The following is a 19,591-nucleotide window of genomic DNA, read 5'->3' on the forward strand; positions in this document are numbered from 1 at the left end:
ATTGCCTACAACCGAGTGCCTACTTTTTTATACTTACCGTAACGCTCAGCAGAGCAGAATTGATCAAAACCAAAATGGCTATGCTCCTTTTAAACTTCAAATTCTGCGTGATGTCGTAGATAAAAGCTCTGAATTTCTTGCCGTCCGGCCTGGGAGGTAAATGTAACGGTTGGGCGATCTTCAGTCTCTTCTTCAAGTCGCACCAACGCCTTTGGTCAACTGTCAACAAGGCTGTACCTTTGTTTTCGGAGTAGTTGGCTATGACCACGCCAACGAAGAGGGTCAGACCTATCATGCAACCCAGAAATATGTAGATGTGGATGTAGATTGCATGGACCTTAAAGAATTTGATGATAGATTATGGTAAATTACAAGGGTTGATCAATAAGTATGTGTTGTTGGTAAAGTTGACTCTTTATTGTTTAAAGAGTTGACTATAAAAAAGCATCAGAGTTTCATCCGTAATTTTTTTACTCCAGCCAATCAACGAAGAAAGATCGTACGATAAAGGATGTTTTGACACTTTTTTGACAAATTTAATCTAACCTTAATAAAAATATAATAGTATTACAAGAGCATGGTATAAAGAAAACAAGGTATGATCGATAGCGGCTCCGATTTCGTTAAGTTTGCGCATACCACCTGTGACGTCATACGACATACAAAAAAATATCCATATTGTTCAAATGCTTTCCTAAAATAGGGAAGAATTAGGATATAACCCCAAAAGTTATGTCAAATCATCGAGCTTGACATTTGAAAAATAATTTTCACATTTTGACACAATCAAATTTCACAGATGACACAATCTGTTTGACCATTTGAAATTGGCGCGCAGAGCTTGCCGACCAATGGAGCCGTTTATCACCTGTGACGTAGTGACCAACCTGCGCAATATCATACCTTGTATTCTTTGTATCATGTTACAAGAGCTAGCAACGTCGGGAAAACCAGAATTTTAAGAAAGCTGGTTCTTTAATATATCTTTTGCTATGCTTTGTCTGGCTGCCTGTAGACTACTGCGATTCAGTGCTGCGCATCACGTCTGTACAGGGTATCCCATTTCCGTGTCTTTTATGGGATTTCTCGTTTATGAGTGGAGATACAACGATGCGATTTTCACATTACTTTGCTACTTTTTTATGAAACTAAAATGCTACACATAGGTTTGTCCTAGCCTCCTTAGTTCCTGAAATACAGGGCGAATTTGTGATGCGCAGTAGTGAACAGATGTTGAATACAGATATGATGCGCAGTAGTGAACGCAACGTCTACCGGCAGCCAGACGGTCCTCACTGACTGTGTTCAAGAGAGCATAACAAACCAGCTGTGCAATTTTCTAACCAATCAAAGTCTTTAAATTCAACCAATATAATTAATATCGTATCATCATATCGTCGGACAACAGATGCATGAAAATTAAGCTTTAGTCTGTGTAAACTTTGTTGTGAAAATAGAGGAAATCGAGTATACAGTAGTCATGAAATATTTTTTGTTGAAAGTAAGTAACCTTACTTTCGTTATATCTAGTGACTTTAGTTAACTTTTCACAGTATTCCCAACCACAAACTACTTATTGATCAACCTTTTTACAGTTCTGCCCTAACTTACTGGACCTAGCGACTTGATGAGTATATCCCTGACATCTAACCAGCCTTTGAACGACAGAACTTCAAACAGTGTCAACATAGCGTCACCGATGTTGTCAAAATTAAACCTCCTAGGATTGGCCCAAACCCTAGGCACCAAAATCTGGGGATAAGTTTCGTTTTCCCCTGGCTGAATCTTCATTTTGGTCACGAAGACCCTTCTCCAGAATATACCGTGACAATCTTCCCGTCTTGTAATGTTCGGGTCATTGCATCTAGCCAACCTTCCTCCTGAAATTTTGTCTTATTTCATTAACAAAACCTAAAATACAAAATTACTGACCATATAACTGAACACCGTAGCTAGCAAAAATAAAAATCAGCAAAATCAAGAGCGTAGATACCAAGAGGATCTCTTTAAATCCTCTGCACAGCTCATAAACTACTTTGCTCATGTGCGGTACCAAAGTAAAAATTCTTAAAGGCCTGAGGCATCTCAGGATCATCAAAAGTTGAGCTCCAGAGTTGGGTGGGACCCTTCTGGGCATCCAGCAGAGGAACGTTAGGCTTACCTGAAGATAAAAGATATAAGAAACGAAAAATTTTGATATTTAACTCACAATATAGATGAAAACATCCAAAAGTGCAGCCACGTCTTTGACGTAAGCTTTGGGAGTGAAGAACAAGCCATCGGCTAGGATTTTTAAAGCTAGTTCGATGCTCATGAAGATTACGAAGCCGTATTCAGCCACTTGGAGGCTCGGGCTCTCCATGACGCGGTAGAATGGAGTCTCGAACATCATGGAGAGACAGGAGAGAGTAGTCATGGCTATCATCACCCAGTCAAGGTACGTTACCAAGCCTAGGAAGTTGCTGGTGGAGGAAATAAGTGGTTATCAGATGAGTTTGAGGGTTTGAGGTTAGTTTTAAACTTACTGAAGAGTTTTATACTTGACTTTTCGTTCTTTTCCTGTGAGGGGGTCCTTGAGTCGGGCATCGTATCTAGCGTAGACGATCAGTTGGCAGAATTTCCTAAATCTACTTTCTCTAGGAACAGCAAATAAGGGTGTGTCGAAGAAAGGGTGGTTTTCTCTTAAATCTTCTTCACGTTGGTTTCTGTAAAAGAAATTATAGTTTTAAAAACATCAGATCGGGTAAGGGCTAGAACAGTAGAGTTAGAATAAGGGATAGCTTACCCAGTAAGCTTATTCAAGAATGTTACAATCAGTTCTTTGTAACAGACGATGAGAATCCATTATTGTCAAAAAACTATACAGGGTGGTCCGAACTGTATTCCGGAAATTTCGGCAGCATGTTCTGCAGATAAAAATAAGTAAAAAAGTTCGTATAAATGTACGGCCTAAAATGCTAAGTTTCGGAGATACAGGATGCAGAAGTTTCATTTTTATTTCGATTTTTTCCAAATAATTTATGAAGTATCCTCAATATTTGGATGAAAATTGGTGTCGGGGAGTTTTTTAACATGAGAAATTTGATTTTGATGTCCGTATGACTCCTACTTGTAGAGGGCGCCACCTACATATTTGTTAACTGGTTTGAAGAGTAATAAATTTTCGTCCATACCTGTATAAAACTATTAAGTAAAAAAATATACATTTACGACGTTTTTTACGTAAAAAAAGTCTCTGGTTCTCGAGATATTTGGAATCGAAATAAAAACGAAACTTCTACACCCTGTATCTCCGAAACTAAGCATTTTAGGACACACATTTATACGAACATTTTTACTTATTTTTATTTGCAGAATATGCTGCTGAAGTTTCCGGAATACAGTTCGGACCACCCTGTATAGAAGACTTTTTTGACAGCTCATAGACCTTCATTAGAGCAATGTTTTAATCATCGACTAATGGTAAAAGTCCAGAAATAATGTATTTTTCTATAATTTTTTTTATTTTTCCAAAAAAATCAATACCTTCTCATTTCAGCTTGCTGTCTTTTGGCCTGCAACAGCTTGATGTCCAAATCATGAGGCCTAGCTCTATTAGACGTCACTCTGTTAACTCCAATATCACCATTCTCCATCAAGTGCTCGTAGGTTTGCTTGAGCTTGATCGATCCCGACCTCACAGATCGCCGAATTGACCTGGAACCAAATCTGGAAAAACAGGAGGACATTTAGAAGACCTCTCCGATTTTAGTAGTGTATAAACTAGTCTAGAAAATTTGGAAAGATTTCGTTGATTGGCCTAATTTTTTACACTCACTTCTTGTGATCTATACGTAACTGTTTGACGCTGTTCACAGTGCCCTGGGATTTTAGAGGCCCTTTGCTTCCTGGTACAGGGATGATGGAGGAATCGCCCAGCATCCTGCGTTGGTTATTCGAGTCGCTTCATGAAAAATAAAGCTTATTATAACAGAGAAGTCTAATTGGGGATTTTTAGGATTTACTTAAGCAGTTACCACAGATAAGGTATCCTATAAGCACGGCATATAAATCACACGGCAGGCTAACTCGCTTTGGCGGGAACGCTACGCGCATATCCTCGCGCACGCCGCCATTTGGGTTTCCATCAACAGAAAGTAACCAGTGTCGTAGTTTTTTCAGCGACAACACACAGTTACGGCAGATTCGAGTCAGTAGCGTGCGGCTTAATTTATTTTAATTTTTTTTTGAGTGATATATTTTGTTTTTGTTGTTTTATTTTTGTTTATTATGTGATATATTTGGTTTTTCTAGTTTTATTTTCGTTTCTTATGTAATATAGTTGCCAATAGGTGCCCGGTGGCGTAGAGGTACAGGCTCTCGTCTACCAATCTCAAGGTAGTGGGTTCGAATCCCACACCTGGCATTTCATCAGCCGACAATTTTTATTAAAATAAAAATAGTTTGGGTACCTAGGTCGACTCAGCCTTAAATGAGTACTTGGGATTCACAATCCTGAGGTAATAATAGGCGGTTGAAGCGTAGTGCATTACATTTCTTCCTTTGTACACCGAACGGCTCTAGTATGGCAAGCTGTACCTTGTTACTCCCAAGGCGTCAAACGCTATATACAGGAGCTATTATTATTATTATGTAATATAATTTGTTTTAGTAGTTTTATTTTTGTTGTTCAATAAAAAGTTTCTTTCTGTTTCCTACAGATCCTATTAGGTATGTATATATGTGATTAATTATTTTAACATATTTTAGTTGTGAAAAAAAACAGTAGTATACATATTAGGACATTCAGCTAAATAGGAAGATCTAATTAAAAATCTTAACAAACTTTAATATTAGTAAGATTTAATGTTAAATATTTAGTAAAATAAAATTTAATGTTGTATCTAGAATCTAGACATTAAAAATTAAATTTAAAAATCATTACATTATTCATTTAAATATAATTATAAAAATAAATAAAATGAGTATGTCGAAAATAAGTTAACAATACATTTTTAGGGCAAGAACATGGGCAATTGTAGCTAACGGAGAAGACTTGATTGAAGATATAAATAAGGCCCACAAGTACAGGTTGTGTTCTGTTCACTTTGAATTTAAAATGTTTACCAATTCACTTTGTAACCGTATAAAATACAATGCGGTACCTACTTTGTTTCCTGCCATGAAAAAAATAGAAGTTTCTCAAAAAAATTGTGGATTTATTAATTTGTGAAATTTGAATATTAATAAAATTTGCTACGCCCATTGATGGGCATAATTTGTACGTAGCCTCTTTATATTGTTCAATAAATATTTTATTGGTATTTTTTTAATTCTTGTTTGTAACTCCTGGCATGTTTTGTTAGTTGCATGTTTTTAATTTTAATTGTCTATTCTCTACAGTGAAATATTTAATTGATTTTTCATTTTTACTTTTCGAGAAGTATGCGCGGTTAACGATTCATTTGTTTGGACAAAAGTATTGTAAATAAAATTCAGTTTCAGTCAATTACAGTTTTTTTTTAATACGACCCTGTCGTATTTTCTGAGAAATTTTTTAATACGTTTTAATCCGGCCCTGACTAGGAAACGATAATGGCGCCGACAAGGTCAATTTTTATAGAAATTTTAAACAATGGAATCTGAGTAGAGTTGGCGTGCCGATTGTTTTATGTGCCGTGCTATAAGTATACAGATAAAAATCTTGTCCCTAATTCGTGGTACGAAAATTGTTTTTTATGACGATGTGCAAACGAGTCAAATTTCCGGTGCGCAAAAATAAACTGGCGTAAAATAACAATAAACAGCGTAATAGAGAGATATCGCTAAATCGAATAGCGTGCATGGACGTTAATAAGGCCAGGTGTTATTTCCTTTACGTGAGGTGGTATTAACTCTCTTCATTTATAGTTATCGGATCGGAAAGAATTCTGTTCGCGTCGCGTCCGCTATTTAACTTTAACCTAACTTTGAATTTAAAAATTGAAATCGTTTTGTTTATCAGGTATTTTAAAATTAAAGGGCTAAAGTGCTTATTTCCAGTGCTTTATTGTTCAACGTCTGCCAGTGGGTTTAGGGCAACAAGCAACAAATTCTCTTAGAAGGGCTAAGTCGTCATCTGCTGTAAATCTAAGCCTCTTTATAGGTTCTTTAATATTGGAAGAGGTGGAATCCATATTTTGAGCCATATTGATTTAATTAAAACTAATCCCAGCTACTTAAATACAGATTACCTAATAAAACTAAAGTAATAATTCAAAACAGTTCAAACATAACCTAAAATAAAATCTCGCCGGCCGGCCCAGGTTGTAAATACCCGCACATGCCCATTTAAGCAATTTTAAACGTTATTTAGAAATAGCGCTTGGTGTAATTGATCTGCAAATTACGTCAGGCGGTAACGTTATTAGCGGGTGTTGCGTTAAAAATTGACTCGCGCATATCGTATCTATGATAAGGTACGCGTAAATACTGCAAGACGCTATTCGGTTTTCCGATATCTCTCTAATAACTGTGCCGGTCAGGCACTGTGCACAATTTTAGAGGCCATGAGTGGGCGTGCTATGTGCGCAAACTAGTCACCTAACTAGTGCCCGATTCCGAAAATTGGAACCACGAAAAACAATAAAGAAAAAACAAAGTTAATCTGTATAATCAGTACAGTTACTAGGCACTACAGAATACAAGGGAATTTGAAAGCAATGGATGTGTTACCAGCGACAATTTTTAATACTTTGTTGTGTGCAGTGAACTTTGTATAAACTTTATTACAATGGTGATTTGTTTACCTATCAAATGTAAGAGCCGCAACAATAAGAAAGAGCCAGGAATTACGTTTCATAGATAAATAAACAGTGCACTCCACCTTTTTAGCGTTTTCTTATTGAATTTGGTAATTATTTTGATATTATATGTACTTGATATGTGCTATACGTCGATACAAGTTTTGTATCTTTTGTTAACATTTTAATACGTTTTTTTTTGTAATTAATTAGTATGATATAGTCTGTAAAACGAATAACTTTGAATCTGACAGTTCCCGCGGGCTTTTCTAGTGTTAATTTTATTAGGTTAGCAACTTGCGGCCATGCTGACGCAATGCCGTCTCTAATAGAACAGCCTTGAAACGAGATTTATGACGTCACACTAGTTAGATACTACAGATTAATAACTATGTTGTACATGAAATATACATAATATACAGTAGAATACATGGAATATATAGTTATTCCTCGATATGTTATTTGTATTTTAAAATGATATATATATATATGATATATACATAATATACAGTTAATAAATATATATATATATATATACCTATTTATATTAATAAATACTCTGGCAGATAAACTATGAACCATACAAATGCAGCAAATGTTTTACAATATGACTGAAATCGTACTCCATAGTCAATGTAGATAGTTTTTGTGTTAAGAATAATAATTTAAAAAAATATGTGGTCATCTTTTGACAAGTTTATATTAGTTTATTAATTGCAGTAAACATTATAATATATAAATAAATTTTGTGAATGCAAATAATAATACATCACTATTAGTAGATATTGAATGTTTTTTTGTTAAATTAGATCGATTTTCGAACCCCAAAATTTAAAATATATTTTACATTTTACCCATTATCTTATGTACCACCTATTCATTATTTGTATATTGTAAAACATTTGCTGCATTTGTATGGTTCATGTTTATTAGCCAAAGTATTTATTACAATAAATAGGTATATATTATATTGTATTTATTAACTGTATATTATGTATATTTCATGTAAACTATATCATTTTTAAAAATACAAACCAAAATACGAGTAATAATTATGTTTCCATGTATTCTCCAACATATTTATTAATCCGTATTATCTAACTAGCGTGACGTCATAAATCTCGCTCCGTGGCTGTTCTAATAGAGACGGCATTGGTCTAATATTTAGAAATGTCAAAAGCTGATGACATTTTACTTTTGTCAATTATGACATTTCGTGTTGATTTTTGCAAGAAGAGGAAGAATTGTCACTTGTTTTATTATTTTCCTTTTCTATTTCAAGAGTTACCTATCTGATTCGTTCAGGCTAGTTCAGGCACTCAATTTAAAGAATATCAGTAACGTTTTTGACAGAGGGATTTTGTATTTGCCATGTTGGTGAAAATAACGGTCAAAATTCAAAGTTATTCATTTTATAGACTATACCACCGCATACACCATAGGCGTAGTCAAAACATTTATCAAAAATATAAATATCTCTTCAAGTAGCTAAGCTAAGAAAAATATGTAACACGGCACTGTTTGGAGGTATGGTAACAATTTGGTCTCGGGTGTTATTGCTCCTTGTATTCTTTAGTCAGTGGTTTATACAGTACCATATTATATGCGAAACGGTGGTTTCCTTGAGCTTAATATTGACGCTGCGCACTTTGGGTAGCTTATTTAGGATCTGCAACGGTCTTTGTTTTCTGTATACTATTTTGGAATCGAATATCTCTTCCGTCGAATGTTTCTTCTTGCCATTTTCAGAATTATCTTCCACTTCAGTCTCGTAGACGAACTGACGCATAAAACTCTCTCGAACCTTAAAACAGTATTGGAATATAAAGAGTGGTGCTTCCTGATCCCATATACAGGGTGGTTCGAACTGTATTCCGAAAACTTGAAATGAAACTTCTACACCCTGCATCTCCGAAACTAACCATTTTAGGACATACAATTATAGGAACTTTTTTACTTATTTTTATCTGCAGAATATGCTCCCGAATACAATTCGGACCACCCTGTTTGGAATCCAACTTACCTTGGGAAGATTGAAATCTGAAGGGATCCTATGTAGAGTAACCATCAAAGGACTATCAGGGAACTTCTCGAAAATTCTCAGCCTGAAAGGCAAGGTCTCCTTGATTTCTGCACTTTGTTCTCTGTACTTCAGCTGTTTGAGTTTCTTAATATCCTCATCCAGTTCCAAATTATCCAGAATGACAGCTACGAACAAGCTCAACACGATCAACGTGACGAAAAGGTGGTACATTATGAAGTAGAACGCCACCAAGGGGGCTATCATCGATGGAGTACGATACATGGTTTCGTCCATAACCTCAACCCAAGCCTCCTGGGTGAGGATCTGGAACATGGACATGAACGCTTCGGCGAATGTTTCGAATTTGGTGAAGTCCAGGAAGCAGAAGAGTTGCATCGAGACGCTTGAAGAGATGATGAGCAAGCACATGGTGAAGATGATGAGGCTTCCTAGTTTTTTTCCCGGGCCGAAGATTTTGTAGACGAAGTCTTCCAAGAGTGGGGAGGCTTTTATAAGTCGTACCACACGAAGGACTTGGAAGAATGTGAATCCAGTCATGTAACAACCTGAAATAGTCGATAGATGATACTGTTTTTTTTTGGATTGTATACAGGGTGGTCCGAACTGTATTCCGGAAACTTCGGCAGATAAAAATATGTACAGGGTGGGTCAAATTTGACGCTTTTAAATGGAAACCGTGGCCCACATTAAATGAAAACCAATGGCCCACATTCGATCCTAGTACTATATCGTGGAAAGGTCACTTAAAAACACTGCTTTTTGAAAAGGCGGTGCTAATATACGCCATCTTGGCTGAGTTTTACATTACACAGGTAAATATATAGTCTATTCAGCGAGAGGAAGGAGTATTTTGACAGAAAAATCAAGCACTGCCATTATTTTTCCGAAAGTAGTTCAAATGACCTAATTATTTACAGGGTCGATACGGCGAATGCTTGAGGGTTTTGGGTATTTTGGCACGATGTCAGCTGGCCTTAGACCGTATACAGTGGTCCAGGGGAGTCTTGAGACTGAGCTGCTTGCTGGGCAGAGCGGGAGACGCGTGTTTGATGATCGTGCAACGCTGGAAGAACGTAGAGATTTATAGAGAACAGTTGCAGTCGCATCGAGATGAGGATATTAGGTTGTTAGAGAAAGTTGAACAAGACGAGAGGTGAGACTAGTTAGAAAAAAAATGATTTTGTTCTATAACTTTTTGCCAAACCCTGTATATGATATTTTTTATCGACGATTTCAGAGCCCACAAAGTAAACCTGGGCGACAGCGAAGCTAAGGTCGTGTTCATACCGGATATTCGTACCATAGAGCAAATGCTTATAAAAACGGTCGAATGCTACGAGACAGCATTAAAAATGTCCTCTTCCGAAAGCATAATGTTTCGCCTGGCCAACAGCCTGAACGAGCTGGCGACTTACTACTTGAATGTAGCGAAGAACGCTAAACTACCCAAGGATATCATAGAGGCTTGCAACAAAAGTGAGCCTGACTTGGTAAAAGGCTTGCAATTATTTGAAAAGGCCAATAATGATGCTAATATAGCCTTGTTGAGCTCCAATATGGATCATCTACATCGACTTCTAGCTTACGCTCATACTCCCGAAGAAAGGTAAAAAAGTTAAATCTAGGGATGTCCAAAAATATCGATTGATAAAAATATCGATATCGATAATTTTTAAAGTTATATAAAATAGTTTTGTGGGCATAGAATAAACACTATACGAGCTAAAAAATCTAGAGATGTCTAAAAACATCGATTTATAGAAATATCGATATCGATATTTTTTAAGGTAAATTAAAACGTCTTTATAATCTTTCTTCCTTGTGTATAGGAGCGAATTGACACCACAAGAACGTAAACACTACAGCAAAGCTTTCCAGAGCTACAAAAGGGCTTTGACTAAATAGTTATTTGACTGAAATCATAAATTTGAAACGTTTCGTTTTTGTGCCAAAAGTTAAACAGAAACTGTTTTATCGCCAATTTTTTCGAAGAAAAATTTATAATTAATTTAAAAAAATAAAATGTTTCTAAATGTATCGTTTCAGTCCAGTAATTATTTGCTTTTTTTTGTTTTTATTCTTGGCTTTAGGTCGTTGGGGTTGCAAAGATGTTACTAGATTTTGTTCATTATTTTATTTTTATGACGACGTTTAAAAAAAAATAAAAAAAAAATTTTAAACACTTAATATGTGTTATTGTGTTTTGTCCAGTTTTAACAATTTTTAATTCTGTAGGAATCTACGTTCAAGAGACTTGAAAAAGACATATACTGTCGAAACGTCGTCATAAAAATAAAATAATGAACAAAATCTAGTAACATCTTTGCCACCCCAACGACCTAAAGCCAAGAATAACAAGAAAAAAAAATATATAGTATACCAGGTCAAAGAAACGAAACAAAAAAAAATAATTATTTACTCAATATGTTTATTTTTTTGTCAATAATGACATGTATTGACTATTTCCATTTTAAACATCTTGAGAATAGTTGCTCGTAGCGATTTTTACCAAGAGAAATTTTTTGCTTAAAAAAAATCACGGAAGTTTTTAATTTTTCACCCAGTAGTTTTATACAGGTATGGACGAAAAGTTATTACTCTTCAAAACCGTTTAAAATACATGTAAATGGCGCCCTTTACAAATAGGAGTCATATTGACATCAAAATCAAATTTCCCATGTCAAAAAACTCCCAGACATCAATTTTCATCAAAATATTGTCGCTGCTTCAGAAATTATTTGGAAAAAATCGAAATAAAAATGAAACTTCTACACCCTGTATCTCCGAAACTAAACATTTTCGGACATACGTTTATACGAAGTTTGGACAACCCTGTATAACGGGGTTTTTCAAAAATGGCTAGTGAAAAAAAATTACAGGGGTGAGCCACTTTTACTGAAAAATACCACTTGTTAGCTATACCTGGAATAACATGTATGGTTGTTCCAATGGCACAGAGTAGCTCAAACTTGTGAATGGAATGTTTCCAGTATCCTCGCCATCCCAAACACCATATCTTGAATATCACTTCCATATTCAAGAGAATGGTGAAACCCAGTTCCAAGAAATAGTACTTCTCGTAGAAGACTTGCCTGGGTCTCTTGTCATGCTTGAAACTCATAGAAGCGGTAACAATGGCGTTGGCCAAAATGACTCCCATGACCAAACTGCGGAAGTAGGGACTTTGGAGGACTTTTTGACAGAACTCTGGAGCCGCCCCTCCATGTCTGTTATCGTCTAGTGTCACTAGTTTCCAGCTTCGGTCATCACCAATCAAAATCTAGAAAAAAGGTGAAAATAAAGGTATATGATGATTATAGTTGTGGGTTGGAATCTTTGATGTTTTTAGTCTCTGCTTTTGTTCATCTGCCATCTCTGGCGCCGTTGTTTTAAGTAAAACTGTAAAGGCCGTAACACACGGACGGTTTGTATACTCTGTTTTTTTTTCTCAGGTAAGATTTCGACAGACGATGACAGAAGAAAAGCAGATGACGTCCCATACCAATCTATTTATTTTACTAAAAAAAGTTTCTAATAATTTTTTAGTTATCTATGGATGGGGTTTAAATATAAATCCGTCATGCGTCGTGTCTTGTTGTTTTTAACCAGTTTTATTGGTTTATTTCAGTTATTTAAAAAATGACAGATCGTATTTCAATTTTATTGGTTTGACGGAACGATGAACGACAAACGGACGCCGATGCGTATGAACTCGCCTTTAGATTTTTGTCATTTTTGAAGCTTGTCAAAGTCTTGCCAAATTATAGGTTAGAATTTTGTGTCAACTTTTGTTAAATACCCTGCGTTTTGGAAGATGATGCATTTTGATTCGTATTATTACGTGTGTTTTGTGTCTTTTGAAATCAAGTGGAGGAAAAATCGAGGGAAAATTAACTGTAGACCCAGAGCACAGTTTATGGTTAATACTCGCTGCCCAGGCAGAAAGTTTTATACACCAATGAAGTTGCCATCGATAAAGTTTGTATACCATTTCGTCGTAGATAAGTGCATCTCGTATATGGTAGAAGGATCAAACTAAACAGATACTAAAAACTGGAGTAGCTGTAAAATATCGACATCACACGATAGGTAAATAATGGATTTTAGTACTGCAGAAAAATAATGTCAAAAGGTACTGGTTTAAAAAAATTAAGATTAAAGTTAATTAATCAACCTTTAAGGTATAAAATTTGGTAGGTGTTATTATTAATAAAATAGTTTGTTTTATTTACCTATGTTGTTTTATTTATTGCTGTGGAATATTACAAATTGGTATTTGTACATAAGTTATATTGATAAATATAATCATAAATGCGGGTAGTTTCATAAAGCTTGAAAGTAAATAATAGTTCTTTTTTATATTTTTTTTGTATGTAGTGTCTTGTTCTTGTTTGTTTTGTATTAACACATACCGTTTTTATTAAATAAAATAACTCGATTACATTTTTTCAGTTTTATACAGTTTTTTTCACAATATTTTGAAGTAATCACTTGTCATCTTGTCAATCAAATTTTAAATATATCCTGCTATGCGTTCCAGTTCTACCAACTTATTTCTTTGTAAAATAAAATAAACTACTTTGAAATTAAAATGACATACACATCTATCACTGTCAAGGATCTTCTCGTTGGACAGACTATAGCTTCTGAATAACGGTCTAGGTCAAACATCTAGCTCATTTACCAGCTCAGAATTAGAATTTAGAATTAGTAACTCGCATTTTCATTGGAGGACACTGTCATGTTTATTTCAAACCAATAATCAACGAGAATATTGGTATAATTTAATAAAATTACTGTAAATCATTATAAATACCTAATGAATTGTTTTGTAATTGAGCTATAATTCCTGTATTATTAATCCGGTAAATGATGGAGATAAACAATTGTGATTGATTAAAATTTTATTTTAAGATGAAACTTTTGTTAACAACATTCTGAGAATTCGAATAACGACAAGACAAGTGACATTTGTCTAAAAAAACAGCGATTTAGAGTGACAATTTAGTTATGTAAAATTTAGAGCGACAATTTTGAACTAACGTCATATTCAAGACCTGACTGTTTTGACAGTTCTACCGAAGTGGTCCAGAATTACTAGTCGTAAACAAACCAATCGTTTTCATTAGTTTCGCAACAAATCTGTATTTTTTACGCGTTTCTATGCTAATAAAATTATACTAAATAATTTTGAGTGAATAGTGAACTATCTAGATCCGATTCATAACATCGTACCCGCGAAAAAAACCATACTTTCGGTAAAAATTATAGTAACACCGGCGATGCCGGCTGTGTGTCCGGGCTAGGAAAAAGTTGGGGAATTAATAGCGTTAGTGTTAGTGTATAGTGTTAAACCAACGTAAGTGACGTGTATTTTTATGTAAAACAGTTTTCGTTTCTTTATTTTTACTTTGTGAAATAAAAAATTCCGCGACATTGTTCTGTGCCTGTGCCTTGTAGCAGCAATTATAATAAGCCCTCAGGAACTGTCTACATTCTCTTTCCCAACAATATTAACTGTAACTAGGTCACGTCTGGTCACGTCCAAAACCTACAGAACATGCTGTGCCTACAATTTTTCCAATTCAACCCTCTTATGGACCCTTTGTGCATGTTCCCATAAAGAGAAAACGTCCCGATGAAAGAAAACAAGATTTGGAAATTCAGGATGAAATAAATATTGAAAAGTATTATTATTATTATAAAATGGCAATATATTTTAAAGAAATTAAATGAATTTGTACTTTATTTCAGTATTTTATATAAAAAAAATGATATCTTTATCTTTTTATTTACGATTTATGGAGATGGTTACTTGATGAACATCGAACTACAAATTACTTAATGTTAATAGTTAATTCTATCTGATATCCACATTTTTTAAATATGTTAGGCAAATTTTTTCAATTATTTTTAATTAAAATTTAAAATGTATTCTGCCGTTATCATATACAATACATTTTCTTAACTTGTCGATAAACGTATAGTTTTCAAATTTTTTAATATTTGGAAACTTTTTATCACAAGGTATATTATTACTAGTTGCTAAATACTCGCTGACGCAATTTTAGGACACGCTTTTTATTATCTAGATTTTATTTTGTTCATCTTATGCTGTAGTTTATTTCATATTAATATTCCTGCTTTAGATCTAAATTTTAATGCTATTTAATTACTTTAACGCGATAAAAAGTTAATGTTATTTTTTAATACCTTTCTGTATAATATTTTTCATATTTATATCTGGCAAAACTATCAATAAATACTATTATCTATGCAAAACCTATATGCAGTACCATATGGTACAATACAAAAGCCGGACTAGTGCGGTGACGTCACAAATCGATGTCTCTGGCCTGTCTGTCATGTTGGTCATGATACATAATATTCAATGAGTTTACTGCTTGCCTAACGATTAACATTAATTTAAAAATAAATCCCCAACATGAATAATGAACAAAACAGGCAAAAAAATATACAGGGTGTTCATAATATAGGCTAGTTCTAGACCTACCTGCGATGCTGAACTGTTACTGATATGCCCTCTAATACCCCACATTTGTTGGAACTGAACTCTAATCTCATTAAAAGTTTCTGTGATGACCGCTATGAACACATTCTTCACTAGCCAAGCCAGGAAAAAGATCAGAGTACTGAAATAGGACACAGCCATCCAGGGAGGTAACGAATCGATAGCCCTGTACATTATGAAGACCCAGCCTTCTTGCGAAGCCGCCTGGTATACTGTGAAGAAGCTGGTAACTAAAAAAAAATAAAAAATTAAATTTCGGGCATTTTTTCTGGATAATTTTGTACCAAATTCATCGAAACCGTTGAAACCGATTATGTATCTGGATACATCCTCCATTTTCATGCACTTCATTCCTTCGGGACATTGGTATCCAGACCTGGGGTCCAGGGAGCAGAAAGTGTCGGGGATTGCCAGGTTATTGATAGTGACGTCTCTGAAAACGATGAATAAATTACAGACAGAAACTGTCTGAGATATCTGTAATAAGTTAATCCCAAGCAGCATTTGGACGTCGAGCCAACGTTGTGTCACGCGACCAAACGTCGGGGCGCAACGTCGGCACAACCTCGTGCCAACCCTAGTCTGCACTAGTTTGAAGAATAATTTTTGGGTCGAAACGACGTTGGATACCGACGTTGGCTAGAAGCCTAATTTAGTACAAACTGCAACGTTGTTTAAAATCCTTAGAAGATTAGTGTGTTTCATCTTGTACTTTTACGTTATCTATGGATTCTGTAAAATAATTACAGGAATATTACACTATCTAACATCAGTATCTATGTATCTATCATAGTATCTACAGATATTACAAGAGTATCCATGGATGCGATTAGGGGAAATTACTATTATATATTATTATCAATAGATATTGTGAAAGCATTACAAGAATGCCTCTCACAGAAGGACATTCTCACAGTATCTATTGATACTGTGGAAGTATCCATAAATATTGTAAGAATATCCAGGGATATTATTAGGAAATATATGACGATTTTTAAGTTGTTGAAACACTTTGACATAAAAAAACTATTCCGCGTTATAAAAAAATATAAATCTATTAAATTACTTTGGTTCTTTGGTAGTATTAGTGACACAATGGTTCTTCAACTCTCCAAAAAACTGAACTCCTAGAAGTCCATACAGGGACATAAAGAACAGGAAAAACAAAGTAACATTGTAGATTTGCTGACTTGATCTCCTAAAATTTGAAATTTCCTGATTTTAGTTTAATTTCTTAGTCATAGATATAATTGCTAGGTGAAGTTTTGTCAAGTTCTTACTTGAAAATTTGATTGATGCGCGACTTGGGCATGGAGAACTTGAGGAACACCCTTAAAAACCGGATCATGATCAAAGGCCGAGGTGTTCTCAAGATGGAAAGGTACGAATAGGTGGGTACCACTCCCATTATTTCGAAAATTTGGAGAATGACGGAGATCCAGAGGAAGAAAACCATGCTAGCGTCAAACTGGCACCAGTGGTCTTTCAAGTATGGTCTGTCACCCTGAAAACACAAGTCGTTAGTATAATTAATATGTTATAACAGATACACGCGCTGTTTGTAGTTCTTATACCGGGTGTTGCATCGTCGAGCGGGACATAGGAAATCCCATGTAAATTTTAATGGGGTCAATTATTGGCTTCCCTAATTATTTTAGAGAATAATTCTATTTAGGTTTATTGAAGAGCACTAAAACCCACATACAAAAGAACAACTTTAGATATTTTTGATTAGTCCGTTCACGAGTTATCGCCCGATTTCTTTTTAAATATTTCTCCTTTCTTATGGCCCTGTATTTACTTATGAGCAGCAGTCAAGGTAAAAGATAACTGTCAAATGAAGTTGTCATTTCGGAACTTTATCTATTCTGTTAACTCATACCTACATCGAAAATATTAGCCATGAATTACACTACCGAAAAAAAAGTATTGATGATTAAATGGTATTATCAAGGAAATAGGTATCAAAAGGTGTCGGACATGTTTGCTGCTCTGTATCCGAATAGACCGATACCTGGAAAATCTACAATCGCAAGGAATATCCAGAGATTTGAGACTAAAGGTACCCTAATAAATAACTGCAGATGTGAAGTAAGGCAGGAACAAAGAGAAGATACAAGAAATGATATCGACTTGGAAGTTTTATTATGCGTGGAAGAGAACGATGGAAAGATCAGCACAAGGAAACTTGAGGATGAAATAGGAATAGATCACACTACAGCGTTTCGAATTTTGAAACGACACAAATACTATTCCTTCAAATATGAAAAGCACCAAGAGCTACGAGATGGGGACGAAATACGGCGGCAGGCGTTTTGTTTTGATATGACGGAAAGAGCAAACACGGATAGGAAATTTTTAAAAAACATATGTTTAACTGACGAATGCACGCTTACCTTAAATAATGAACCCAATGTTCAAAATTATCGATATTGGAACAAAGAAAACCAACACAGGTTTGTCGAAACAAGGACGCAATATCCACAGAAAGTAAATGTTTGGGCAGGGATATTCGGACACAATATTATCGGGCCATTATTTCTTACGCGAAATTTAAATGCAGAATATTATTTGGAACTACTCGAAAATCATATTTTACCGGCTTTACATGATGCCGCTAGGGAAAATCAGGAAGTTTGGTACCAAATGGATGACTTGGTACCTTAGTACACTGGCTGTTCGGGAATATTTAGACAATAGTTTTAACGGAAACGTTATTGGCCTAAATCATTCAGTAAATTGGCCAGCAAGGTCTCCTGATATTTCGCCAAATGATTTCTTTTTCTGGGGCCATTTAAAAAACAGGATATACAAGGATAAAAAATACCCAAATCTAGATGAGTTAAAAAATGCTATTTCTGCCGAATGCAATAGAATTTCAGTTTACCAACTAGCGAATGTAAGAAGAGAATTTTATGATCGCCTGGGTTATTGTCTAGCAGTCGATGGAGGAATATTTCAACATCTTCTTAAATCCTAAAGTTCTTTAAACAATTTAATAGTACCTAAATTAATAAGTTATTGAATATTGAATTAATACTATAATTAACCTTGTAATTGATTACTTTATTTTACTTTAATTCATATTAATTTGTATTTATAAATACATCTTTAAGATTTCCGATGTAGGAATGAGTTTTCAATAATAATAAAGCACTAAATAGGTAAGACATTTGACAGTAATCTTTTACCTTGACTGGTGCTCATAAGTAAATACAGGGCCATAAGAAAGGAGAAATATTTAAAAAGAAATCGGGCGATAACTCGTAAACGGGCTAATCAAAAATATCTAAAGTTATTCTTTTGAATGTGGGTTTTAGTGCTCTTCAATAAACCTAAATAGAATTATTCTCTAAAATAATTAGCCCAATTATTTTAGAGAATCATTCTATTTAGGTTTATTGAAACCCATTAAAATTTACATGGGATTTCCTATGCCCCGTCCGACGATGCAACACCCGGTATACAAATTTACTTACTTTCAAAATTCCTCTGATGTGCATCTTGGCTATCATTTCCGATGTGAACAAAAATGTAACTGCAGAATCAACAGAGAAGGTGGTGAGTTGCATATATGGGAAAATCTCGAAGGTTTTCGGGGTGTTGCTGCATACAGATGCCAGACTCAATAAAGCACAGCTTCTCATAATTCTCCTTACCCATCTCTTGAAAGAAACAGTTTTTTTAAATATCTATATTGTTCTATTCAAGAAATTTTGAATGAAAAAAAATTAGTTAGATAGATGATTAGATTTTTGATATATAATATATATTTCCTTCGGTCACACACGCTTTACCCGATCCCTGAGATCGATCCGAACAGTACAGCGTAAAACTCTTAAAAAACTTGTAATTCTAACGCTGGTTTTACCTTGTTCACCCATTCGATGTCAGCACTTTCGTTAAAGGCCTCATCAGGGCCGTAATCAGCTAGGACCGGTTCGCCCTTAAGGCTTTGCTTGCGGCCCAGCATCATTTTGATACGCTCCGTGATTATTTTGGCGGAAATTTTGCCTAGAACCGATAAAAAATCTACTGTCACTCAAAATAATAATAATAGTCTTGTTTTTTCCAAATTAATATATATATTTTCATAGAATAATTTAGTTAAAAAGTTGTTTAAATCAATAAAATACCTAGTTATTTGATGGAAACTGTCTCTAAAATAATTAGTGATCAGCAAATACCAATATGCAAGACCAAACCAAACCAAGACTTCCAGGTCTTGCACTTAATAAATATACGGGGTGTCCC

General features: G+C 34.8%; 1 protein-coding gene across 2 annotated transcripts in view; it reads right to left on the reverse strand.

Annotated features, from left to right (window-relative positions):
* Positions 1-19,591, reverse strand: part of LOC115891121 (sodium leak channel non-selective protein) — a 33,301-nt gene that overhangs the window by 11,159 nt on the left and 2,551 nt on the right. The window contains exons 2-17 of one of the 2 annotated variants that reach the window (XM_030911512.1): positions 19,209-19,351; positions 18,817-19,002; positions 16,618-16,841; positions 16,404-16,535; positions 15,622-15,770; positions 15,320-15,567; positions 11,728-12,085; positions 8,785-9,350; positions 8,357-8,565; positions 3,839-3,943; positions 3,526-3,708; positions 2,526-2,705; positions 2,210-2,462; positions 1,933-2,161; positions 1,612-1,880; positions 38-337 (exon numbers count right to left, since the gene is read on the reverse strand). In XM_030911512.1, the coding sequence (XP_030767372.1) occupies positions 38-337; positions 1,612-1,880; positions 1,933-2,161; positions 2,210-2,462; positions 2,526-2,705; positions 3,526-3,708; positions 3,839-3,943; positions 8,357-8,565; positions 8,785-9,350; positions 11,728-12,085; positions 15,320-15,567; positions 15,622-15,770; positions 16,404-16,535; positions 16,618-16,841; positions 18,817-19,002; positions 19,209-19,313 (3,696 nt within the window). In that variant the 5' untranslated portion in view covers positions 19,314-19,351. Of the gene's footprint in view, positions 1-37; positions 338-1,611; positions 1,881-1,932; positions 2,162-2,209; positions 2,463-2,525; positions 2,706-3,525; positions 3,709-3,817; positions 3,944-8,356; positions 8,566-8,784; positions 9,351-11,727; positions 12,086-15,319; positions 15,568-15,621; positions 15,771-16,403; positions 16,536-16,617; positions 16,842-18,816; positions 19,003-19,208; positions 19,352-19,591 lie in introns of both variants that reach the window. The other variant, XM_030911511.1, reaches the window with a different exon arrangement.

This window comes from Sitophilus oryzae, unplaced genomic scaffold, assembly GCF_002938485.1.
Source record: "Sitophilus oryzae breed Bouriz unplaced genomic scaffold, Soryzae_2.0 scaffold_966_pilon_pilon, whole genome shotgun sequence".
In the NCBI taxonomy this organism is placed as follows: domain Eukaryota; kingdom Metazoa; phylum Arthropoda; class Insecta; order Coleoptera; family Curculionidae; genus Sitophilus; species Sitophilus oryzae.